We start from the raw sequence: 26,954 nt of genomic DNA, 5'->3' as shown, positions 1-26,954 counted from the left end.
GTGTCAAAGTGTCATTTTGTCAGTGTTGTCTCATGAAAAGATATACTTAAATATCTGCAGAAATGTGAGGGGTGTACTCACTTTTGTGATACACTGTATATATGACAAATATAGGATCTTGCCCTTGTTTCCTAACCTTTAAACATAAACCTTAAAAAGAACAGCTTGTTTTGTATGTATAAACAGATATTGTAACTATATATGATGATATGATGTAGTAATATATGATGTCTGATCTACTCTGTATCTGTCATCGTTTCATTCACCATGCTTGGGCTGCTCGTTTCCATGGAAACGGCGTCACTGTGCTATTGCTTAAATCACTCGGGTGAGAATCTCAAATAAAAGCGCTTAGTTTGTCAGTTTAAACTGACCAAATATGAAGAATAAAATTAAATAATTTAAATATCTAGATTAAAAACACATTTCTAAAACTTCAAATTCATTAAATTTAAACAAAATAAAATTTATATATTGTGTTTGGCGGGGGCGTGTTTCTTACCGAGTCTAATATAGTGAGACACAATGTAGGCTAGCGGTTAGCACTTAGCAGTACAAACTGTGTGTTGAGTAGAAATTAGAAATTAAAAATAATGTTGTTATTTTTCTGACATGCGCGGCGTCTTTTTTACTTTTCACCGCGTCTTCGAATCCGTCCGTAAGGTTTGTATTACTATAAATATAACTTTTATTTGCTGTATGTTATACATTAGCTACCATGCTAGCAGGTTCATTACATTAGCTACCATGCTAGATTGCTAATAAATAATAACACGGGTGTCCAGACTTTTCTCAGTGAGCTTCAGAGTATGAAATTACAATAAAGTTACTATTATTTACTCTTTACCCTAACAATAATTTCAAACACAAGAAAGTTCAGAATATATATTAACAACATATAAATTTATTCATATTTCTTAATTTATCTGCTTGAATTTAGCGTCATTATGGTGAGAGGATTCCGTTATAAACAGTCAGCTTTCATTAAAACATTAAAGTTGATGTAAAAACTTTTAAATATTTAGGCTATCCCAGCTTTTCAATGGCCGCAAGGCACACACTAACACCCTGGATGGGGCGCCAGTCCTTCACACACACATGTACCTATAGGGCAATTCAGTGTCTCCAATTAACCTGACTGCATATTTTTGGACTGTGGGAGGAAACCGGAGCTCCTGGAAGAAACCCACGCAGACACGGGGAGAACATGCAAACTCCACACAGAAAGGACGCGAACTGCCCTGCTTGGAGATCGAACCCAGGACCTTCTTGCTGTGAGGTGACAGTGCTACCCACCGAGCCACCGTGCTACCCACCGAGCCACCGTGCCGCTTCTTGTTTACAATGGCGGCCTGGCAAAAGGCAAAGCCTCTTGAGGAACATGCATTCTTACAAACAAATCACATAAGACATTAAAGCACAAAACGACACTAATCTCAATACGATAACAACAAATAGTCAAACAGTCCAACAACAGGGTATAAAGAATGTTGCTGGTAATCGAATGTTGCCGGTAATCGAAAGGTTATTGGTTTAAGCCCTACTACTGCCAGGTTGCCACTGTTGGGCCCTTGAGCAAGGCCCTTAACCCTCAATTGCTTGTATTTGTAAGATGAGAAGTTGCTTTGGATAAAAAGCTTCTGCTAAATGTCGAAAATGTAAATTTCATCAGTCAGTCATGGTGCAGCAGACGGTCCTGGGTTCGATCCCCAGGTGGGGCGGTCCGGGTCCTTTCTGTGTGGAGTTTGTATGTTCTCCTCGTGTCTGCGTGGGTTTCATAGACATACAAGTGAGGGGAATTGGAGATACTAAATTGTCCATGACTGTTTTTGATATTAAACTTGTTTAAACTTTTTTTATGCAGAAGTATGTCAAACGCTGGAGATCTTCAGAAGAACTGGTACTCGATACTTGGTGCTGCTCCTACTGAAGATGTACAAGAGTTAAAACAGAAGTATCAGAGACTTGTGCTGATGGTAAATCAGTTTTTTTCTTCAACTTTTATTTTGATTAAACTCGTGTCTAGTGTGTTGTCTTGCCACCTGTACATGTGTAAATTACTTTCATGTCTAATATTAAATGTGTGTTTTCATTCTTGGTTCTAATTTTGTGTCACTAAAATTAAAGTGTGATAGTTTGTAGTCAGGCACTAAACTGGAACTAAAAACTGGGTTTTTGTTAGTGGTACCATGGACAGGAACATTTGCAGCCCTTTAGTAACCTTGGATCTCTAAAATCCATGTCACACTAGAACATGCCTTGTATTTTTCATGGATACTTACGAGATTAATATACACAGTTTACTAAAACACAGATTAGAATCTGGAAATTTACTCATCATATGGCAGAAATAGCTGATACGATTTTTCACCATAGTGCCCAGCCATACTGAGCATTAGATGGGGTGTCACTGTTGGGCGGAACATGACGACAACTCGCAGTTGCAGAGAGTCAAACCAAGCAAAACAATCAAGCACGAATATTTTAGTAAAATAAATTGCCCTCTGAAGGAGCTTGAGTGGCAAAGCATTAATATTGAGCCAGTCCACTACTGCTGCCATTCAGTGTCCTAATCTCCAGCAGTATCATCAGCCAGTCAGGTGTGTACAGTTGTACACAGTCACAATTGTTAGTTGCTTTGTTTAAAATTGTCTGTTAAATGCAGTAAATGTAAGCGATCAAATGTCTTCATGAATATTTCTAACAGCTGATGTCAGGTATTATAACGATGTTGCAAAATAAGTCTTGTTGTAATACTAACATTAACATTTATATTTTTGGCATTTAGCAGACGCTTTTATCCAAAGCGACTTACAATATACAAACGAAGCAATTGAGGGTTAAGGGCCTTGCTCAAGGGCCCAACAGAGACAACCTGGCAGTGGTGAGATTTGAACCGGCATCCTTCTGCTTACTAGTCCAGTACTTTAACCGCTAGGCTACAACTGTAACACAACATTAATGTGTTACAATCACTCCTCTTCTATTAGGCAAGCCGTAGCCTAGTGGTTAGGGTACTGGACTAGTATTTTAAAGGTCGCTGGTTCAAGCCTCACCACTGCCAGGTTGCTGCTGTTGGGCCCTCGAGCAAGGCCCTTAACCCTCAATTGCTCAGACTGTATAGTGTAACTGTACTGCAAATCGCTTTGGATAACGGCGTCTAAATGCTGAAAATGTAAATGTACATACAGAAAGGGTACACACCTAGTGAAATGGGTGCTGGACGGCCCTGCGATGGATTGGCATCCAGTAATTTCGGGGTAACCAGACCCACCACAATCCTGACCAGAATGAAAACTAATGACTTTTTTGTTATGGGTTTAAAACTTTTGCATGTTCTTCCTTTTACTCAAACTCTCTGTGCTGGTGTGCTAGCATGTGAGACTGCTGCACCACATGAGCCCTCCAAAAATATACCTCAGCCTGCATATAAACGTTTGTTCTGATGTTTGACTTTTTGCTCACATTTCTGGCTTTTCAGTTTCTTTTGTTAAGCTTAGTTTATAAATGTGAATACAGGCGGTAGATAAAACAGAGGGATAGTGGTATATCTACAGGGGCTTGATTAGAATTTCCTCACTGTTGTATTAATTGAATACATTATTTAAATACTGTTTGACCTTGTGATGTTTAATCTGCTTGGTTTAATCTCAAACCCATTTTAATTATGACACTTTTTATCAGGATGGTTGCAGAGCCAGTCCAGGAACAGTTCTGATATGTTCCCTTCTATCTCCCCCTTCTATCTTCATCACACAGCAACAAGCTGAAACATGCTGACTTTTTCTTTCTAAAATCTATTTTTAAATGATGCTAGCCCACTACAGCTGGGATCCAGGGTTCAAATCCACAGCGATGCTATACGCTAGTCTGGGGTCTACAGGTGTGGCACAGGCCCTGTGATAGATTGGCGTGCCAATTAGTATCTGTTACTGCATGGTGCCCCGTGATTCTGGGTTGAACCGGACCCACTGTGACCCTGAACAGGATAAAGTGGTGGTATCAGGCATCCGTCAGTCTCGGGAGACTATGGAGTTGTGCACTGTTCAATTTTTGCAACATCGGTTGTGGCTTGTCAGGCCTATCCGGGAATGACAGTCTCTTCCACATTTTGCGCAGATGAAGCTTGATGCTGGTCTCCCAGCTGCACTCAGGGCTTTCCTCTTCTGGCGTTTTACCTCTGTCTGTTGAGCTGTTGACGAGGAGAGGTTAACACAGATCTGGCATAATGATATGGACCTGCATAAAGCCCTGACCTTAACACTACTGAACACTTTAGGAAGAAATCAGAACATTGATTGCCGCCAAACCATTTTGTCCAGCGTCAGTGCCTGTTATCATAATGGTTCTTACCTAATGGGCACAAATTCCTCGAGTCACACTTCAAAATCTTGGGAAAGCTTTCTCAGAAGAGAGTAGGCTGAGAGTAAATATACTTTTATGGTTTTATACACACGTTAGTCCATTCAGTGTGGATAGAACTCCTGCATTAAGTAATTAGGATAGGTGTCCGTATGCTTTTGGCTATTTAGTGTACCTTGTAACTGGTATAGCCTCATACTTCATACCTGAGCTGTGTGTGTGTTTTCTCTCTGTGTGTGGGCTGACATTAGGTGGCAGTAGCGTGATGCTGCTGGCCCTTACCTCGGCCCCTCAGGACTATGTGAGCAGGTTTCCTCAGCACCAGAGCCCGTGATGATGTATGACCAGTGTCGGCGAGCGCTCCAAATTGGCCGGCCCTTTATATTGTGCTTCTGCTCTCCAAGCTCCATTAGGCCCGGTAAATGAATATTTTACAATGCGTGCAAGGGGACAGCAATTAAAGCGTGTAACTCCAGAGAGGAAGCAGGCAGGCGGGCAGGCAGGCGGGCAGAGAGGAGAGGGAGGAGGCGAGGGCGGGTGAGAGGGCAGAACCGACGCCTCTCTCGTTCAGTGCTGTATTTATGGTGAGCACCTGAACCGTGTCAGGTGAGGGTGAGGGAGCAGCCGAATGGAAAACACATCTTGCCCGACGGCCTGATCAACACATCTTAACTCTAATATTAAACAATGTACCACACATTTCTCCACCAGCATGTGCTAAACTGTACGCACCAGTGTACAGAAATCTGAGTTCATGAATACCCCGGACATGGCTCCAATCCATCACAGGGCTTCAAACATCCCTCAGACATAGCCGTTCATGTCTTTGTAGATGCCTGCTTAATAGCTGATAGCACCACTGAGATTCAAACCCAAGTCTCGTAAGTGGTGGGCTAGCACTACAGACCGCTGTGCCATCCGGGTATTTGAATGTGTCAGCATTAACCTTATCAGATTTCCAGTGTAGCCGAGTTAGGGCTGGGTGGTATGAGGGCGGCACGGTGGGTAGCACTGTCGCCTCACAGCAAGAAGGTCCTGGGTTCGATCCCCAGGTGGGGCGGTCCGGGTCCTTTCTCTGCGGAGTTTGCATGTTCTCCCCGTGTCTGCGTGGGTTTCCTCCGGGTGCTCCGGTTTCCTCCCAAAGTCCAAAAACATGCACCCAGGCAAATTAGAGACACTGAATTGTCCTACAGATACCTAGCTGCTAGGATGCATAAACCAGTGCATTGTAGTGCTGGTCCCAAGCCCAGATAAATAGGGAGGGTTGCATCAGGAAGGGCAGTCGGTGTAAAAACTGTGTCAAATCAATAATGTGGATCACAATCCGCCGACAACGCCTAACGGGAGCAACCGAGGAAATAGAGGGCTGGGTGGTATGACCGAAAATTTGTATTACGGTATTTTTTAAAAAATTCTGACTGTTTCACGGTATATCACAGTATGTTTTACTTTTTACATGTCTGTGGCTGATTTTACTGTCATAAGTACATAGAATATCAAACATTTTTATTTTATCATGTATATAGTAAAGGTTTTGGGTATTATCCGCTTGTTAAGTGGTGACGTGTCGACCTTATGATACGTCACATCCGGGTCCAAGTTGGCCGAGTCCCTCGTATTTTCAATATGCCACAGTGCTGTGTCCCGTACTGCTTCAACAGGTCCGAGTCGAAAAAAAACTACCCAACTGTCTTTTTACCGCTTTCCTTGTGATTAGATATCATGAAGTAATATTTTTGTTCAAAATTCAATGTAAAAAGGTAAACTGTCATTGTACTGTATATTCATTACACGTGTTTTAAGCTTTTTATTTTTATTTCATATAATAATGTGAGATTCTGGATTTTTACTATATAAGCTATACTGATTAAAAGTAAAACCAAAGAGTTAGAAATGTCAGTTTTCATGTAATTAAAAATATGACCGCTTACCTCTTGATGAGGTGACATGAAATGAAATAATGACATGAACTTTTCATGATATTCTGATTACCTGAAGTGCACTAGTGTACTGCACATCTTGTCTTATTTGTATCTTAATGTATGTTTCTAATATATATAATATATAATATATGTATATAATAAGACCTTTTCTCGTCCAGACAGCTATTGAGAAGGACTAGACATTTATGACTCGGGTAATGTTTGTAAATCCAATTTCCAACGACAGCAACACGAGTTCCTTAAGTTTTCCACAAACAGAATTTATTTTCACTTTCTTCTTACATTGACTTATCCGTTAATCCAAGTTTCTTATAAAAACTCACTATGTTCACATTTGGCGTATAACAAACAAAACTACGATCATAAATCTGTTGCTCCACGTCCTCTTTCTTTCCGTATATTTGATAAATATTGTCGGTATATAGAGTCAGTACAATTCTGCCCTCCGCAGACTCCACCGAAGAGGACTAATAAATAACAGCATACACTGATTACCAGGAAAAATCATCAATAGCTGAAATACCAAGTCAGCTGAAATACCAAGTCACCTCAAATAAGTATTCTTTAACCAAACAGAAAATATTTATGACAATAAACATAGATCATTACAATTAGTGCAATATGGATCTTACAATATACAGTGTATCACAAAAGTGAGTACACCCCTCACATTTCTGCAAATATTTCATTATATCTTTTCATGGGACAACACTATAGACATGAAACTTGGATATAACTTAGAGTAGTCAGTCTACAGCTTGTATAGCAGTGTAGATTTACTGTCTTCTGAAAATAACTCAACACACAGCCATTAATGTCTAAATAGCTGGCAACATAAGTGAGTACACCCCACAGTGAACATGTCCAGATTGCGCCCAAATGTGTCGTTGTCCCTCCCTGGTGTCATGTGTCAAGGTCCCAGGTGTAAATGGGGAGCAGGGCTGTTAAATTTTGTGTTTTGGGTACAATTCTCTCATACTGGCCACTGGATATTCAACATGGCACCTCATGGCAAAGAACTCTCTGAGGATGTGAGAAATAGAATTGTTGCTCTCCACAAAGATGGCCTGGGCTATAAGAAGATTGCTAACACCCTGAAACTGAGCTACAGCATGGTGGCCAAGGTCATACAGCGGTTTTCCAGGACAGGTTCCACTCGGAACAGGCTTCGCCAGGGTCGACCAAAGAAGTTGAGTCCACGTGTTCGGCGTCATATCCAGAGGTTGGCTTTAAAAAATAGACACATGAGTGCTGCCAGCATTGCTGCAGAGGTTGAAGACGTGGGAGGTCAGCCTGTCAGTGCTCAGACCATACGCCGCACACTGCATCAACTCGGTCTGCATGGTCGTCATCCCAGAAGGAAGCTGACGCACAAGAAAGCCAGCAAACAGTTTGCTGAAGACAAGCAGTCCAAGAACATGGATTACTGGAATGCCCTGTGGTCTGACGAGACCAAGATAAACTTGTTTGGCTCAGATGGTGTCCAGCATGTGTGGCGGCGCCCTGGTGAGAAGTACCAAGACAACTGTATCTTGCCTACAGTCAAGCATGGTGGTGGTAGCATCATGGTCTTGGGCTGCATGAGTGTTGCTGGCACTGGGGAGCTGCAGTTCATTGAGGGAAACATGAATTCCAACATGTACTGTGACATTCTGAAACAGAGCATGATCCCCTCCCTTCAAAAACTGGGCCTCATGGCAGTTTTCCGACAGGATAACGACCCCAAACACAACCTCCAAGATGACAACTGCCTTGCTGAGGAAGCTGAAGGTAAAGGTGATGGACTAAACCCAATTGAGCACCTGTGGCGCATCCTCAAGTGGAAGATGGAGGAGTTCAAGGTGTCTAACATCCACTAGCTCCGTGACGTCATCATGGAGGAGTGGAAGAGGATTCCAGTAGCAACCTGTGCAGCTCTGGTGAATTCCATGCCCAGGAGGGTTAAGGCAGTGATAATAATGGTGGTCACACAAAATATTGACACTTTGGGCACAATTTGGACATGTTCACTGTGGGGTGTACTCACTTATGTTGCCAGCCATTTAGACATTAATGGCTGTGTGTTGAGTTATTTTCAGAAGACAGTAAATCTACACTGCTATACAAGTTGTACACTGACTACTCTAAGTTATATCCAAGTTTCATGTCTACAGTGTCGTCCCATGAAAAGATATAATAAAATATTTGCAGAAATGTGAGGGGTGTACTCACTTTTGTGATACACTGTATATATAAAAAGGTTCACAGGTTTAGCCATAGTTGTTTGCGTTTGCGATTAGGTTCGTTAGGCCCCGGAAATGACGCGTGACGTCACACTTAACAAGCGATAGCTTTGCTTGGCCCCACAAAATGACACAATATATGATGGAATCAGTACACGTGAAACGTGCAATATATATAATGTTTATTAATAATATAATATGTAAGTATTATACAATTATCGACATTTGCAGTCTCCCAGTCACCACTGATGAAGTATACAGTTATACTAAGGTACGACGCCACTGATTGTACAACTTGATCACAGGTCTGTTGTAGAAAAGTGGACAACTTTATACATCTACACTTCCAGCTTGCTTTGGTGTTGTTGGTATAATGTCCGTATAGCAACCCCCATTTGTAATGTCACTTAACCGTTTGCTTTTTTGCAACAACCGTGCCCCGACAAACCATACAGTATATAGTGTTTTAATCTGTGTCGAAACAAAAACTAAACTGCAGACACGGCTCATTTCTTTGCTGTTTTTGTTTCCCACCATATTGAGAAAACCTCTCTCATCTGTTAACACTGTTATGCTAACACTACCTGGTTAATAAGTGAGCTGTATCTAATCTGCTTGGTGCTCCATGGCCCTTTTAGAGTTGAAGGATATTATATGATTTGCATCCTATTGAAGCCTACAGCTGTTGTATTAACTGTGCTACAGTATGGTGGTATATGATATATCCATACTGTACGAGGAATGAAAGCTGGTATACCGAATGTACCGTCATACCACCCTGCCATAAACAGAGTATTAGAAATATGAGGCTGTAAGAAACCAAATTTTTTGGTCATTTTTGTATTAAGCAACAAAGCTTTGACATAGGCAATTTGTCTTCTGACAGGTTTGCTGTTTTACACTGGCCAGTTTTCTGCTTCCTAAAGTGAAGAATAAAGACTAAAGGAAGCATCACAGAAAAAAAATCTCTATTTTATTTTCTATATTGTTTAACAATACCAGCAAAAATCCTAATCCTTGACTTTCTAAAAAGTGTATTATGGCAGAATACATCTCTTCATTTATAGTTTCATCAAATTACCCATTGTTCGTATGAATTTGTACCAGTTCAGTCAAAAGAGCATATCTGAGGACAGGCTCTAAAGTTGGACTGGCCTGCATTGACTTGGACCTCAGGTTGTGCACAGAGCACAGTCATGCTGGAAGAGGAAAGGGTCTTCCCTATACTATTGCCACAAATTTGAAAGTGTATGGTTGTTTATGTGATGGAGTTTATACACCTGGTGGTATTGGGTGTGGCTAAATACCTGAACTTTATAATTAAGTTATTAAGGGGTGTCCATATATTTTTGCTCATGTAGTGTATAGGTGTTTAGGAACCTGTTGTTCATTACAGCCGTGTGTGTGTGTGTGTGTGTGTGTGTGTGAGTGTGTGTGTGTGAGTGTGAGTGTGAGTGTGAGTGTGTGACGTAAAGCCAGTGAGCTTTAAAGTGTGCATCACTGTAAGTTGGTCAGTTAAGTGTTAAACATTAACTATGTTTACGGCATTAAGCAGACGCTTCATCCAAAGCCAGTTGCAGCCAATTACAGTGCAAGCAACTGAGGGAGCTTCTGATATTAGTTCAGTACCTTAATCGCTAAGCCACTGCTGCTACAATGAGAATTCGAGAATTAATTACGATTAAATAAAATGAGCAAAAATGCTGTTTCAAGGACCCACTGATTCACTGTGCTGCTCATAAATTTGTTGTATATACAGTGTATCACAAAAGTGAGTACACCCCTCACATTTCTGCAAATATTTCATTATATCTTTTCATGGGACAACACTATAGACATGAAACTTGGATATAACTTAGAGTAGTCAGTGTACAACTTGTATAGCAGTGTAGATTTACTGTCTTCTGAAAATAACTCAACACACAGCCATTAATGTCTAAATGGCTGGCAACATAAGTGAGTACACCCCACAGTGAACATGTCCAAATTGTGCCCAAAGTGTCAATATTTTGTGTGACCACCATTATTATCCAGCACTGCCTTAACCCTCCTGGGCATGGAATTCACCAGAGCTGCCCAGGTTGCTACTGGAATCCTCTTCCACTCCTCCATGATGACATCACGGAGCTGGTGGATGTTAGACACCTTGAACTCCTCCACCTTCCACTTGAGGATGCGCCACAGGTGCTCAATTGGGTTTAGTCCATCACCTTTACCTTCAGCTTCCTCAGCAAGGCAGTTGTCATCTTGGAGGTTGTGTTTGGGGTCGTTATCCTGTTGGAAAACTGCCATGAGGCCCAGTTTTCGAAGGCAGGGGATCATGCTCTGTTTCAGAATGTCACAGTACATGTTGGAATTCATGTTTCCCTCAATGAACTGCAGCTCCCCAGTGCCAGCAACACTCATGCAGCCCAAGACCATGATGCTACCACCACCATGCTTGACTGTAGGCAAAATACAGTTGTCTTGGTACTTCTCACCAGGGCGCCGCCACACATGCTGGACACCATCTGAGCCAAACAAGTTTATCTTGGTCTCGTCAGACCACAGGGCATTCCAGTAATCCATGTTCTTGGACTGCTTGTCTTCAGCAAACTGTTTGCGGGCTTTCTTGTGCGTCAGCTTCCTTCTGGGATGACGACCATGCAGACCGAGTTGATGCAGTGTGCGGCGTATGGTCTGAGTACTGACAGGCTGACCTCCCACGTCTTCAACCTCTGCAGCAATGCTGGCAGCACTCATGTGTCTATTTTTTAAAGCCAACCTCTGGATATGACGCCGAACACGTGGACTCAACTTCTTTGGTCGACCCTGGCGAAGCCTGTTCCGAGTGGAACCTGTCCTGGAAAACCGCTGTATGACCTTGGCCACCATGCTGTAGCTCAGTTTCAGGGTGTTAGCAATCTTCTTATAGCCCAGGCCATCTTTGTGGAGAGCAACAATTCTATTTCTCACATCCTCAGAGAGTTCTTTGCCATGAGGTGCCATGTTGAATATCCAGTGGCCAGTATGAGAGAATTGTACCCAAAACACCAAATTTAACAGCCCTGCTCCCCATTTACACCTGGGACCTTGACACATGACACCAGGGAGGGACAACGACACATATGGGCACAATTTGGACATGTTCACTGTGGGGTGTACTCACTTATGTTGCCAGCTATTTAGACATTAATGGCTGTGTGTTGAGTTATTTTCAGAAGACAGTAAATCTACACTGCTATACAAGCTGTACACTGACTACTCTAAGTTATATCCAAGTTTCATGTCTATAGTGTTGTCCCATGAAAAGATATTATGAAATATTTGCAGAAATGTGAGGGGTGTACTCACTTTTGTGATACACTGTATATATATTCGCTTCATCACATCAAGGGGCAATAAGGAGTGACCAATCAGCATCCACATATTTATTATACGCTGGAGAAAACTCACACACTAACGAGGAAATGACGGGAGATGGAAAATAAAGCAGAAAATCGTCAGCATTGTTTGGTGCTGTGTGACTTGTTATAATCATCTACAGATACTCGATGATAACTGTTAGTAATCAGGACTTGTGTTTTGCCTCCCGGTGTTCCAATAGCAGGCTTGTTGTCTCTGATCTCTGGGTGAGTTCCCACACTGCACTAGGTGTAATCCTCTCTGCAGGGACTCACTATCCCAGATCAACAGAATCAAAGTGCACCAGATTGGACTGTTCTTGTAGCTTTAATTAAGAAAGGCTTTGAGAGAGCCGTAGAAGGAAACTTTTAACTCCTGAATTTTGCCGTGTTCAATACAGCTTCACTTTAAACCATGATTGTGTAGTGAAGTGGAGATCAAAGACACGAGCGCCTTCTTTAAATAACTAACCAATAATGGACACTTAGTTTAATTAATAACCAAAGACAATATCAGTAATTCACTTGGGGTGTATTTAACTGCTTTGGTTTTGATTATTCATAAATATGAACTGCATATACTATATGGAAAAGTATTGGGACACCCCTTCTAATTATTATGAGATAGATAGATAGATAGATAGATAGATAGATAGATAGATAGATAGATAGATAGATAGATAGATAGACACTGATTAGGCATAACATTATGACCACTTCCTTGTTTCTACACTCTGTCCATTTTATCAGCTCCACTTACCATATAGAAGCACTTTGTAGTTCTACAATTACTGAATGTAGTCCATCTGTTTCTCTGCATACTTTGTTAGCCCCCTTTCACCCTGTTCTTCAATGGTCAGGACCCCCACAGGACCACCACAGAGCAGGTATTATTTAGGTGGTGGATCATTCTCAGCACTGCAGTGACACTGACATGGTGGTGGTGTGTTAGTGTGTGTTGTGCTAGTATGAGTGGATCAGACACAGCAGCACTGATGGAGTTTTTAAACACCTCACTGTCACTGCTGGACCGAGAATAGTCCACCAACCAAACATATCCAGCCAACAGCGCCCAGTGTCCTGTGACCACTGATGAAGGTCTAGAAGATGACCAACTCAAACAGCAGCAATAGATGAGCGATCGTCTCTGACTTTACATCTACAAGGTGGACCAACTAGGTAGGAGTGTCTAATAGAGTGGACAGTGAGTGGACACGGTATTTAAAAACTCCAGCAGCGCTGCTGTGTCTGATCCACTCATACCAGCACAACACATCCTAACACACCACCACCATGTCAGTGTCACTGCAGTGCTGAGAATGATCCACCACCCAAATAATACCTGCTCTGTGGTGGTCCTGTGGGGTCCTGACCATTGATGAACAGGGTGAAAGCAGGCTAAATATATATGTAAATAAACAGATGGACTACAGTCAGTAATTGTAGAAGTACAAAGTGCTTTTATATGGTAAGTGGAGCTGATAAAATGGACAGTGAGTGTAGAAACAAGGATGTGGCTTTAATGTTAAGGCTGATCAGTGTACAGACAGACGGACGGACGGACAGACAGACGGACATCAGGTCTGCAGCAGTGATAGAGAGATACAACCAGGGTAATTGGATACGACCAAATTGAGAGGGAAAAAGGGATAAATGCATAAATATAATATACAAAAGTGTAAAAGTGACCGCAGGAAGCCACCACACCACTTTCATTTCCGTTCAGAGACAGTGTTAAAAAGTTTTATGTTTATTAGGTTTGTTGCTGCACTGCATTTGCTTATGATTCAGTCTGGAAGATAATACACTGTCGATGACACCCGTGCTCTTTCAGCTTCCTGTCACATCAACTAAAATACAAGAGAAAAAAATGAGAGCCGTAAAATAGAACTAGAGCAGGTTGGAACCACCCTAAAATGTTAATTAATTTGAAAAATTAATTGTTTGAAATGATTAGTTCTTCTCTGTTGCTTAAAATGAGAAATATAATTACAGCGGACAGTAATTGGCCAGCCTAGAACTGTTGGTTATTGTAGTCCAGCATGCATCGTTAACTGTAGTTGGCAGCGGTTCAGGGCCAACAAACACATACACATTCACGCAATGCTCGACTCACCAGTGCCAAAACCCAATCAGCAGTCAGTTGAATGCCCGATGGAAAGTTCTTAGTTGGTATGTAGTTTTCCTGTCTCTACCAAACAATCTGAGAACATTGAGATCATCACCAGTCTCCCCAGTCTGATGTCCAACCTAACTGAATTAGGGTTTTTAAATCTTGATGATCAGTCTCATCTGGAACCATTCCAGATTTATGTCTAACAGGGAAAGTTTTTACATAAACATTACGCCACAAATCCCACCAAAATCTGTTAGATCAGTTTGGAACTGGTGACCAAAACAGTGCAGGGTTAAGAGTCTTGTTCAGGGATCCAACACTGGACAAATGGCAGTGGTAAAACTTCAACCAGTGACCTTCCGATCAATAGTTCAGTTCCATATCCATTGAACTACCACTTCTCTGTGTCCATTTTTGTCTTTACAGTGTACCACACATTATTTAAATTCATGTCTCTTTTTCACTTACCGTAAATTTTTTTATTGGCAGTTTCATCCAGACAAGCAGAAGCCTGGTCTATCAGATGAGGAGGCTGAGGAGAGTTTGAAGAGGTTTATAGAGGTGGATCAGGCGTGGAAGATCCTAAGCAATGAGAAGAGCAGGAGAGAGTATGACCTGCAGCTACGTGGTACGTACCTTCTCCTGGAAACACTGGGCACAAGGCAGGAATACACTGAACGAGGTGTGCCAATCTATACCAGGTCTACGGCCATCCTTTCCTCAGGCATACTGTTTATGCTCGGCCGGCCAAAAGCACCTCTGAAATTCAGACCTGTACTGTATGAGGTTTCCTTCAGGTACTCTGGTTTCCACCTACCTTCTACAAGAAAAACAAACAAAAACTAAATTAAAATATCCTTTGGTGTTGGTGAGGAAATGTGTGGTGCTGTGATGAATTTGCACCCTGCTTCCAGTGTGTTTCCACCTTGTGTGCAGTGTTTCCATTATCCAACACAGTCATGGACAATTTTGTATCTCCAGTTATTTTCTCAATCAGTAAAGCTAGTGGTCGTTCCTGTTGTCAGGACGTCAGGATGAAAATAAGTTTGTCCAAAGTAAACTACTGCAGCAAATGCCATTTTTCCTGTCTTGACCATGGTATAATTGTATGCTAAACAATTAGGGATGTAGTCTGCCATGTTTTGTCCTCAGCATTAAAGATTGTTTTGAAATATGCCTTTAGACTGCATGTCTATAACATGAGAAGTAGATGGAATGTAAACATGCAAAAAATTCTCCTGTATTGTTTTTTCATGCTCAATACACCTGCACTTGATCACATCATTTGAACGATTCTTTTTCACCTTGTTCTTCAGATCTTTTCACCGTATCTGCAATTATAAGAACAATGTGAAAAATCAGTAAGATCTTTATATTTGTGTTGATGTTGCACATTATTAGAACATATTAGAAGATATAAGAGATCCTACAGTGAAAAATGTGGGGGTTATGGGAAATATAGCACCATTAAGGATGTGCGACATAACAGCTTTCTCACCCACTTTTTTCGAAGAGAGAGAAAAAGAAGAGAAAATGAGAGAGAGAGAGAGAGAGAGAGAATGAGAATGTAGGTCAGGTCTATCACACATGGTCTATTCTTACATGAAGTGATAGGCTGTGTCTCTCCCCTCTCGCCTGAGGAAAGAACTCCCCTCGCCCTCCATTAGGAGCTTCAATAAGTGTACATGCAGCAGCACCATCAGAGCTTGGGTGGGGGGGTGGGGGGGGTGGAAGTTGTGGTTTGGGCAGTGTACTGTCTTTAGGGATGAACACACTCTGACTCAGTACTGCTTAAGCCCAGCCTTTTTCAACCTTATGTATTTCTTATATATTTTTGTTTATTTGTAATATTGTTCATTTATTCATTTTCACCAACCACTTTATCCTGGTCTGCGTCATCGTGGCTCTGGCTTCTGCCGAGAATACACCTTGTTCAGGGCACCTGAACCTTGAACGACAACGCTTACTTAACCACTTACTTGGGCGGCATGGTGGCTCAGTGGGTAGCACTGTCACCTCACAGCGAGAAGATCCTGGGTTTGATTTCCAGGTGAAATGTGTTGGGTCCTTTCTGAGTGGAGTTTGCATGTTCTCCCCGTGTCTGTGTGGGTTTCCTCTAGAGCTCCGGTTTCCTCCCATAGTACAAAGATGTGCTAGTGAGGTGAATTGGAGATACAAAATTGGTCATGACTGTTTGATATTAAACTTGAACTGATGAATCTTGTGTAATGAGTAACTATCGTTTCTGTCATGAATGTAACCACAGTGTGTAAAACATGACGTTAAAATTGCAGTGAATAAATAAATTATACCAACCTCTTACTTACTGACTGTGAGGGAGATTTAGATTAGCCAGTTGTCCTGCTGTATGAGAGGTTGGAAAAAGTACCCCTAAGATCGAGCAGAATCAGTCAGTTGGGCGTCATACATATTTGGCTGTGTATGAAGGATGGGGGTGGTCGAGGCCCCGCGATGGATTAGCATCCTCATCGGGTTCTGTTACTGCATTGCAGAGATGTTCACAAGTCACAAAATACGAGTCCGAGTCAAGTCACGAGTCAATATAATATAAACAAAACATATATTGAAAATGTAGTGTAGAACTAAACAAATAATCTGTAAGTTCAGATAAAAACAACAACAGATTAGTGCCGTTTTACTTTGTGCCTTTACTTTCCTAGGTACCAGTTAAAAGCTTGAACTGACTTTTTGTTATCATTGCAAATTACGGCACAGCGGCCAAAATCCCAAACACAGCAAAAAAAAATCCATAATACTGCTTACCTTAGCTTATGTTCTTCCAGATGCTATTAAATTTATAACCATGTGTCCCATTAGGAATATAATTCGTTATTTTGTAAATGTTTGTAATTATAATAAAAAACCTCCAAACTTTTCCCGGTTGTAAAGTAAAACACGAACTCGTTAGAAAGCCAATCAAGCGTTTCATTGACGATCATCTGTGTGATGCTGCAAACTAAATACATGCAAATAACAGCATTTCTTACTAACAATTACAATCAGAAGGTGATTGGTTCAGAAAGCGTTCTTAAAAACATTAGTGCCAATTCTGTAGGAATGTTTCATTCACATTATCTGTTACTGTGAAGTGCACTACGTAGGGTATTCCACCATTTTAAGTAGGGAGTGACGCTTCATCATTACACTGACTGTTACGTCTACTCATTGCGTGCATTGCGGTTTAAAACGGCCGGAGCGTTATTAGAGAGCAGAAAAAAAAAATTTATATACAGTGTATCACAAAAGTGAGTACACCCCTCACATTTCTGCAGATATTTAAGTATATCTTTTCATGGGACAACACTGACAAAATGACACTTTGACGCAATGAAAAGTAGTCTGTGTGCAGCTTATATAACAGTGTAAATTTATTCTTCCCTCAAAATAACTCAATATACAGCCATTAATGTCTAAACCACCGGCAACAAAAGTGAGTACACCCCTTAGTGAAAGTTCCTGAAGTGTCAATATTTTGTGTGGCCACCATTATTTCCCAGAACTGCCTTAACTCTCCTGGGCATGGAGTTTACCAGAGCTTCACAGGTTGCCACTGGAATGCTTTTCCACTCCTCCATGACGACATCACGGAGCTGGCGGATATTCGAGACTTTGCGCTCCTCCACCTTCCGCTTGAGGATGCCCCAAAGATGTTCTATTGGGTTTAGGTCTGGAGACATGCTTGGCCAGTCCATCACCTTTACCCTCAGCCTCTTCAATAAAGCAGTGGTCGTCTTAGAGGTGTGTTTGGGGTCATTATCATGCTGAAACACTGCCCTGCGACCCAGTTTCCGGAGGGAGGGGATCATGCTCTGCTTCAGTATTTCACAGTACATATTGGAGTTCATGTGTCCCTCAATGAAATGTAACTCCCCAACACCTGCTGCACTCATGCAGCCCCAGACCATGGCATTCCCACCACCATGCTTGACTGTAGGCATGACACACTTATCTTTGTACTCCTCACCTGATTGCCGCCACACATGCTTGAGACCATCTGAACCAAACAAATTAATCTTGGTCTCATCAGACCATAGGACATGGTTCCAGTAATCCATGTCCTTTGTTGACATGTCTTCAGCAAACTGTTTGCGGGCTTTCTTGTGTAGACTTCAGAAGAGGCTTCCTTCTGGGGTGACAGCCATGCAGACCAATTTGATGTAGTGTGCGGCGTATGGTCTGAGCACTGACAGGCTGACCCCCCACCTTTTCAATCTCTGCAGCAATGCTGACAGCACTCCTGCGCCTATCTTTCAAAGACAGCAGTTGGATGTGACGCTGAGCACGTGCACTCAGCTTCTTTGGACGACCAACGCGAGGTCTGTTCTGAGTGGACCCTGCTCTTTTAAAACGCTGGATGATCTTGGCCACTGTGCTGCAGCTCAGTTTCAGGGTGTTGGCAATCATCTTGTAGCCTTGGCCATCTTCATGTAGCGCAACAATTCGTCTTTTAAGATCCTCAGAGAGTTCTTTGCCATGAGGTGCCATGTTGGAACTTTCAGTGACCAGTATGAGAGAGTGTGAGAGCTGTACTACTAAATTGAACACACCTGCTCCCTATGCACACCTGAGACCTAGTAACACTAACAAATCACATGACATTTTGGAGGGAAAATGACAAGCAGTGCTCAATTTGGACATTTAGGGGTGTAGTCTCTTAGGGGTGTACTCACTTTTGTTGCCGGTGGTTTAGACATTAATGGCTGTATATTGAGTTATTTTGAGGGAAGAATAAATTTACACTGTTATATAAGCTGCACACAGACTACTTTTCATTGTGTCAAAGTGTCATTTTGTCAGTGTTGTCCCATGAAAAGATATACTTAAATATCTGCAGAAATGTGAGGGGTGTGCTCACTTTTGTGATACACTGTATATATATTTTATATAATTGTCACACGTAACTAATGTTGCTGACTTTCGTTGTCCACAAGCCATTTTATGCGAGTCGCAGACTTGAGTCCCCATCTCTGCTGCATTGCGGCTAGGGAAATCAAACCCACCACGATCCTGACCAGGATAAAACGGTGGTAAAACCTGGAAATGAAATGAAAAAAAAAATGTGTATGTAAGTGTTAGAGCTGAAACTTGAGCCACTCGGAGGTCTGAGTGACATGACGAGGCTGACTGTAATTAAAGCTGAGATCGATTCTAGCTCAAAGCCAGTGCTAATCAGGGCCTAACCCACAGAGCCCATCCTGCAGTGCTTTGTTAACTGCACAGCTAAATGTGATTTATTATTGACTGTGCTGGGTCGTTGCCCGGGTGTGAGATTACAGCTGTTTAAACCTGATGTTTGCTATACTAACACTTATTTAACACTTCTGAACGTGAGTAGGCTGGCATGTTACTCTGAATATTTCATCAGTCAGTTCTTATACAGGGTGCCTATGTAACTGCTAAAGTGGGTGGCACGCTAACATGCGTGCTGAGGGAATTTATGAAATCCTTGTTGATGACCACGGTTTGTTAAGAGTTTTGCATGTTCTCTCCTGTCTGAGTTGAATGGCCTGAGGCTAACTGTTTTAGCTTAGTTAAAGAATCGCTGTCTAAGTAGTGCCTATAAGCCGATGTCTTACTAGAATCCTCTATACTTAGGCAGCTGCCCAGGTAGGCAGCAAGGCAGTTCGCTAGGTTTCAGACAGACCCATCGTCTTGTATGTGTGTGTTTATTCTATGTTTCATGCTAGTCTGAGCTCCATTTTTTTCTCTCTTTTTATCTCAGGTTATTGTGTGCCCATGTTTCCAAATTACTCAGCAGTTTAGCTGTCAGCATCGTATCATAGCTAAGTATCCGCTATCTTTTTGTGGCCTGTTTTTTTATGATAGCTCTCATCCAGAACCAGAAGCCACTGACCCATGTGGACCTGCACCAGCATCAACGTACCATCAAACCCCTTATTGGAGTTTAATGGTCTCACTGACCGCCATGTACAGTTCAGGTTTACCACCTGATATCTGTCACAATCGGGTTATGGATCTGATGTTACACCTGCTTTAATTTACACATATCAGCCATAACATTAAAACCACTCACTGTCCATTTTATCAGCTCCACTTACCATATAGAAGCACGTTGTAGTTCTACAATTACTGATTGTAGTCCATCTGTTTCTCTGCACACTTTTTTAGCCTGCTTTCACCCTGTTCTTCAGTAGTCAGGACCACTACAGAGCAGGTTTTATTCTCAGCACTGCAGTGACACTGACATGGTGCTGGGAGGAGTGGATCAGACACAGCAGCGCTGCTGGAGTTTTTAAATACCATGTCCACTCACTGTCCACTCTATATTAGACACTCCTACCTAGTTGGTCCACCTTGTAGATGTAAAGTCAGAGACGATCGCTCATCTATTGCTGCTGTTTGAGTTGATCATTTTCTAGACCTTCATCAGTGGTCAAAGCACGTTGCCCACGGGGCGCTGTTGGCTGGATATACAGTGTATCACAAAAGTGAGTACACCCCTCACATTTCTGCAAATATTTCATTATATCTTTTCATGGGACAACACTATAGACATGAAACTTGGATATAACTTAGAGTAGTCAGTGTACAGCTTGTATAGCAGTGTAGATTTACTGTCTTCTGAAAATAACTCAACACACAGCCATTAATGTCTAAATAGCTGGCAACATAAGTGAGTACACCCCACAGTGAACATGTCCAAATTGTGCCCAAATGTGTCGTTGTCCCTCCCTGGTGTCATGTGTCAAGGTCCCAGGTGTAAATGGGGAGCAGGGCTGTTAAATTTGGTGTTTTGGGTACAATTCTCTCATACTGGCCACTGGATATTCAACATGGCACCTCATGGCAAAGAACTCTCTGAGGATGTGAGAAATAGAATTGTTGCTCTCCACAAAGATGGCCTGGGCTATAAGAAGATTGCTAACACCCTGAAACTGAGCTACAGCATGGTGGCCAAGGTCATACAGCGGTTTTCCAGGACAGGTTCCACTCGGAACAGGCTTCGCCAGGGTCGACCAAAGAAGTCGAGTCCACGTGTTCGGCGTCATATCCAGAGGTTGGCTTTAAAAAATAGACACATGAGTGCTGCCAGCATTGCTGCAGAGGTTGAAGACGTGGGAGGTCAGCCTGTCAGTGCTCAGACCATACGCCGCACACTGCATCAAATCGGTCTGCATGGTCGTCATCCCAGAAGGAAGCTGACGCACAAGAAAGCCCGCAAACAGTTTGCTGAAGACAAGCAGTCCAAGAACATGGATTACTGGAATGCCCTGTGGTCTGACGAGACCAAGATAAACTTGTTTGGCTCAGATGGTGTCCAGCATGTGTGGCGGCGCCCTGGTGAGAAGTACCAAGACAACTGTATCTTGCCTACAGTCAAGCATGGTGGTGGTAGCATCATGGTCTTGGGCTGCATGAGTGTTGCTGGCACTGGGGAGCTGCAGTTCATTGAGGGAAACATGAATTCCAACATGTACTGTGACATTCTGAAACAGAGCATGATCCCCTCCCTTCGAAAACTGGGCCTCATGGCAGTTTTCCAACAGGATAACGACCCCAAACACAACCTCCAAGATGACAACTGCCTTGCTGAGGAAGCTGAAGGTAAAGGTGATGGACTAAACCCAATTGAGCACCTGTGGTGCATCCTCAAGTGGAAGGTGGAGGAGTTCCAGGTGTCTAACATCCACCAGCTCCGTGATGTCATCATGGAGGAGTGGAGGAGGATTCCAGTAGCAACCTGTGCAGCTCTGGTGAATTCCATGCCCAGGAGGGTTAAGGCAGTGCTGGATAATAATGGTGGTCACACAAAATATTGACACTTTGGGCACAATTTAGACATGTTCACTGTGGGGTGTACTCACTTATGTTGCCAGCCATTTAGACATTAATGGCTGTGTGATGAGTTATTTTCAGAAGACAGTAAATCTACACTGCTATACAAGTTGTACACTGACTACTCTAAGTTATATCCAAGTTTTATTTCTATAGTGTTGTCCCATGAAAAGATATAATAAAATATTTGCAGAAATGTGATGGGTGTACTCACTTTTGTGATACACTGTATTTGGTTGGTTAAATATTCTCAGCCCAGCAGTGACAACGAGATGTTTAAAAACTCCAGCAGCGCTGCTGTGTCTGATCCACTCATACCAGCACAACACACACTAACACACCACCACCATGTCAGTGTCACTGCAGTGCTGAGAATGATCCATCACCTAAATAATACCTGCTCTGTAGTGGTCCTGGGAGTCCTGACCATTGAAGAACAGCCCTCAGGTGTTAACAGGCTAGTGTAATTTATGGCTGCGCCACTTGAGCGCCCTGCAAAACATATTATGGTATTATTTTCTGTCACCCAGAGAATATTCTGCTTTCATGTATGAGTCTCATCACCTGCAAAAAAGTCAAAGAAACGTGTTTCTGAAACATTTAGAGAAATTAGGCTTCTTTAATTCAGACAGAATTAGACACTGATGAAGTGATGAATCCATTTAAAGACGTTCCAACTTTTATCTCATTTAGTCATTGACACTTATAAATATGCACGGTGCCCTGACGGGTTAACGAGAACGTGTCACTAATTTGAACATCGTCTTCATACATGTGAAACGCATTTCTAACTGTCTTTTTGTTTAAAATATCAGCACATTTTTCTCATCTGCATCTCAACCACATTTTTTGACGGCCTGGGAATCAGTGGTGCAAATTTCTTTGGCATACCTTAAAATGATATGCAGCCAAAACTGTAATGGCACACGCTCAGGGCACTCTCTGGGCTAATTAAAGCCAAACATGTTGAAAAGTGGCACGGGGACGTGCTAATTACCGTTCTCTCCCAACGGCTGCAGTTTTTATCCGTCTTCTTTCTTTCTGAGACGTGTTACATTTCAGGCTTTCGTTTCTTCTCATTTTGCTCCTGTGACAATTAATTGTCATGTTTTACATTTTCATATTCAGGAAACTTTCTTTCACACCTCAGAACATATTCAGATTTGGTGACGGCTCTTTTTGTTGGAGCCTCTTGGGCTTCTGTATCAGATCATTTTGCTAGAATTTGATTAGTCTTGTTCTTTTTTTTCCACTGGCTTCTTTTGATCTTTGTGTTTTGGTGGGTTCATGCATGGAGGAAACAATGTTAACGTGGTGTGCCATGTTCTTCTGACTGTCAAAATAGAAAATATATGGTTTAGAAGTTATTTGGATAAGTTCCTGTCCTGCTTGGTCATTGCACTAAAACTGTAACCGTTGGGATATTAATTTCAGTTTGTGGAGCATGTAGCAACACTGCAACCATGCTAAAGGATGATGTTACAGTTGTTTGATATTGTTTGGAGTTTTTGGTTGCGTACTATTTAATAGATTTTTTAATCTGTCCAGAACCTGTCTTACTTGCCATTAGCCGCTTGGTGCTCTGTGAGATACCGCCTCTGGCAGGTGAACAGTGGTGGGTGACTGTGATACTGTCGGAGGGAGTGTGTGACGGTCTGCGGCTTGCCTTGTTCGGTGTGGGGTTTGCAGGAGGAAAGTTGCAATGGGGAGAAATTGGAAACTAGTTTGGGAGGAAAAGGAGAAAATGCAAAAAAGAAGAAATTAAGGAGATGGGGTGTTTATCTTCACTGTGATGTCACTAAATAAATGATCTAAATATAAACAAATCATGTCCTAACATGCAAATATTACTGTAAATCGTCAGATCAAAAGGCATTTGATGCTAAACACAACATTGGTAAACAAACTATAATTACACTTGTTAGGTTATTCAACACTTGTTGTTTGATATTTCATTTGTCCACAGCCTGCCTGAATTTCCAGTAGCTGCTTAAACAAGAATGCATGTTTACCTGGTATAATATATAAAGCTATTAAACTTCGAATGATGAATAAACAAACCTGACAATTTAGCCAGCCAAGACCTGATACAATCACCAGGTACATGCTTGGTTGAGTCATGGAGGAATAAAACCTGGAACATTATCTGCTTTGCCTTGTTAAAATTTTGACTGTTTTGCAGTGGGTCCGGTCTCCCTAGAATCACTGGGCACAATGCTGTCACACACCTGGAAAGGAAGCCAATTCATCAGGAAGCCTCACCCACCCCCCACCCACCCAGACTTTGCCAGTCATGTCTGAATGTACATGTCCGACCAGACGGTAGCACCACTGAGGATTCGAACCCGCGATAATAGCAATACGACACATAAACACACACCCACACTACTGAGATCCTGGGTTCGAATCCCCACTGGTGCTATCAGCCAGTTGGGCATCTACATTGTCACAGTGGGCCGGTTTGACCTGAATCACTGTGTGTAATAGAGTAACAGGATTTCTGGGATCTCAGTTGTGTGTGTGTGTGTGTGCGTGCGTGCGTGCGTGCGTGCGTGCGTGCGTGCGTGCGTGCGTGATTTACCACCGCGCCACCCCAGCGCCTGGTATGTATGATTATTATACAATTAATAATGGTATCAGGTCAGGTTGTTTTGACTGCATGAATCTGTCTGTCTGATGAATCTCAGATGCAGCTCTATTCTGCACATGCAGGTCAGTTCAGAAGTGCGATGACATATAGGACACAATCAAATTTGTTCAGATATGTTAGCCTAAAAACGAACTTGGAGAAGTCCATTAGAATTGATCACTAAAGCTTGCAGTGTAATTCTAGCCTTAGTAGTCTGTTGCATTCTTTTTTTTTCAAATTCTGTCTGTATGACAAAAGTCAGACAACAATTGCACAAAGTCCATGGTTTGACAAGTTTGATACCTACTCAGAGCCCTGATGAAATGTATATACATATAGCATAATCTTGTTTTATAATCCTAATGTTGGTCTTTATCTCTTCCTCTCTATTTGTGTGTGTGTTGTGTGTGTGTGTGTGTGTGTGTGTAGCCCATGAGTTAAAGCAGAGCTGGCCGGTTGATGCATGTGTAACACTGGAGGAGATGAACTGGGACAGCGGTGAGTAAAGCTGTGTTAATAAATTACCTGTTAAAGTACTAGCTGAAGCCTTCTGTGCTGTCAATGTTCAGGGCGTCTGAGAATCATTAAAAAGTAGTCACTTCATTCCACTTCACCATAAAGGATGTTTTAAAGAGGTGAAAATCATGGAGTTGATTTGGTATCTATAACTTGACCCAAAACCCAGCCAAGATTAATCATAGTTCCTAACACAACAAGAGTTTGGATCTCTGTTGTGCAATCAGGCAGCTGGTGCAATTATGGCCTTGGTGTTTTGTGTTATACTGAGTGGCTGGTCGAGGCCCCTGCAAGAGGAACAGTTGATCACGTATGGTGCTCTGTGAGATGCCGCCTCTGGCAGGTGAAAAGCGTGTGGGTGACTTTGATACTGTCAGAGGGAGAGTGTGTGGCGTGGGGTTTGCAGGAGAAGGAGAAAAGTTTCAGTGGGGAAAAATTGGAAACTAGTTTGGGGAGAAGAAAAGGACGTTGACTTTGACTTTTGCTCTCTCATAATGGGTGCTGTGTTCTGATCGATATCTCCCCTGTGTCATAGAGAATGAGTGTTACTCGTACGGCTGTCGCTGTGGTGGCGAGTTCCTGCTGGAGAAGACGGACACGGACGAGGAAGACGAGGACGCTGTGGTGTGCTGCGATACCTGTTCGCTTAGTATAGAAGTCAGGAGAGGAGCTAAATGACATGGACAAAGAGTTCTGCCTCATCAAGGTGCCTTCGTCAAGGCTTTAACATTAATGCCTTTTCTAATTTAGGCAAAGGAAATTGGTCTTTGCCTTCGCTTCAAAACCCTATCCACAAACACCTTCGTGAGAAACACCTTTCTTACGGGTTAGCCAATACTATAAGTGCACAGGTACAGAACAAACGTTATACAGAAGATGCCGTATCGGACACCATTTACGCATTCGTACCTGATAAGGGGAGAGGAGGCCCCCGTATGCAACATACTACAAACTACAATTACTGTAAAACACATTTCGACAGAATGTGTTAAATACAACAGAGAGAGACTAAGGATGACTAACGCAGTAAGCAATATCTTCATCAGAAACAACGCAAACATGATGATAAACTTTCTTACAAATACAAACTTAAGGACTTGCTTATAAACCCAATAAGTCACTGAAGTAATACTAAGTTTTCATATGAAAAACCGATCCTGCCTTGAAAATAACTCGCCAGAGTAAACAAGGCGTTATATCAACCGAACAAACAAGTGCACAGATTATAAGACTTTTTTGTGCACGGCTGTTGTGCCGTAACTATCAGGATCGTCAACAGATCAAAAATTAGAACTCACCTGTGAACGGTCGGATGAGTCCCCAGACTGTTGGGTTCAATTCCTGATAAAGTAGTTCTACTGATGTCATCCGTCATGATTCCCTCTGTCTGGTACCAGGAGATCATAAGAAGGGACAAACATGTTGTCTTTTATTAAATTTGTGGCCTAGTGGGTAGCACTGTCACCTCACAGCAAGGTCCGATGTTCGATCCCCTGGTGGGGCGGTCCGGGTCCTTTATGTGTGGAGTTTGCATGTTCTTCTCGTGTCTGTGTGGGTTTCCTCCGGGAGCTCCAGTTTCCTCCACGAGCGACATGCTAGTGAGGTGAAATGGAGACAAAATTGTCCATCACTGTGTTTGATATTAAACTTGTGAACTGATGGATCTTGTGTAATGAGTAATTACCGCTTCTTGTCATGAATGTAGCCAAGGTGTGTAAAACATGATGTTACAGTACTAATAAATAAATAAATTATTAATCTGAAGTTTATTACATACATGCAAATATATGGTAAACAGAAGAAGGGGTCACATGGACCTAAACTTTGCTTGATACTATAGAGAAGAGTTCAAGTCTATGTAATCTTAAAGATATCTAATTAACAATCGCGTTTCCCTAAGACTGGGACAAGGCAGAAAAAAAAACATGATAAAACAAGTCTGGTTTGATACAGAATATCTCTCTG

The 26,954-nt window shown here is 42.2% G+C and overlaps 1 protein-coding gene across 2 annotated transcripts; it reads left to right on the top strand.

Annotated features, from left to right (window-relative positions):
• The first annotated feature begins 304 nt into the window (after positions 1-304).
• Positions 305-26,747, top strand: dnajc24 (DnaJ (Hsp40) homolog, subfamily C, member 24). Of its 2 annotated transcripts, none has more exons than XM_063000139.1 (5): positions 305-328; positions 1,865-1,976; positions 14,516-14,654; positions 24,903-24,971; positions 25,525-26,747. In XM_063000139.1, the coding sequence occupies exons 2-5, from the start codon at positions 1,869-1,871 to the stop codon at positions 25,665-25,667; spliced, it is 459 nt and encodes a 152-aa protein (XP_062856209.1). In that variant the 5' UTR covers positions 305-328; positions 1,865-1,868; the 3' UTR covers positions 25,668-26,747. The 2 variants fall into 2 exon arrangements, with proteins under 2 accessions (XP_062856209.1, XP_062856208.1); XM_063000138.1 differs by lacking the exon at positions 305-328 and adding an exon at positions 533-663.
• The last annotated feature ends 207 nt before the right edge of the window (positions 26,748-26,954 follow it).

This window comes from Trichomycterus rosablanca, chromosome 8, assembly GCF_030014385.1.
Source record: "Trichomycterus rosablanca isolate fTriRos1 chromosome 8, fTriRos1.hap1, whole genome shotgun sequence".
In the NCBI taxonomy this organism is placed as follows: domain Eukaryota; kingdom Metazoa; phylum Chordata; class Actinopteri; order Siluriformes; family Trichomycteridae; genus Trichomycterus; species Trichomycterus rosablanca.
This window is presented reverse-complemented; position numbering and strand designations above follow the sequence as displayed.

Excerpts from the sequence above, each read along its gene's own strand:
- dnajc24 (XM_063000139.1), top strand. The coding sequence starts at position 1,869 with ATGTCAAACGCTGGAGATCTTCAGAAGAACTGGTACTCGATACTTGGT. Across the intron at positions 1,977-14,515 it reads ATCAGAGACTTGTGCTGATG|TTTCATCCAGACAAGCAGAA; the intron begins GTAAATCAGTTT and ends TTTTATTGGCAG. Across the intron at positions 24,972-25,524 it reads GGAGATGAACTGGGACAGCG|AGAATGAGTGTTACTCGTAC; the intron begins GTGAGTAAAGCT and ends CCTGTGTCATAG.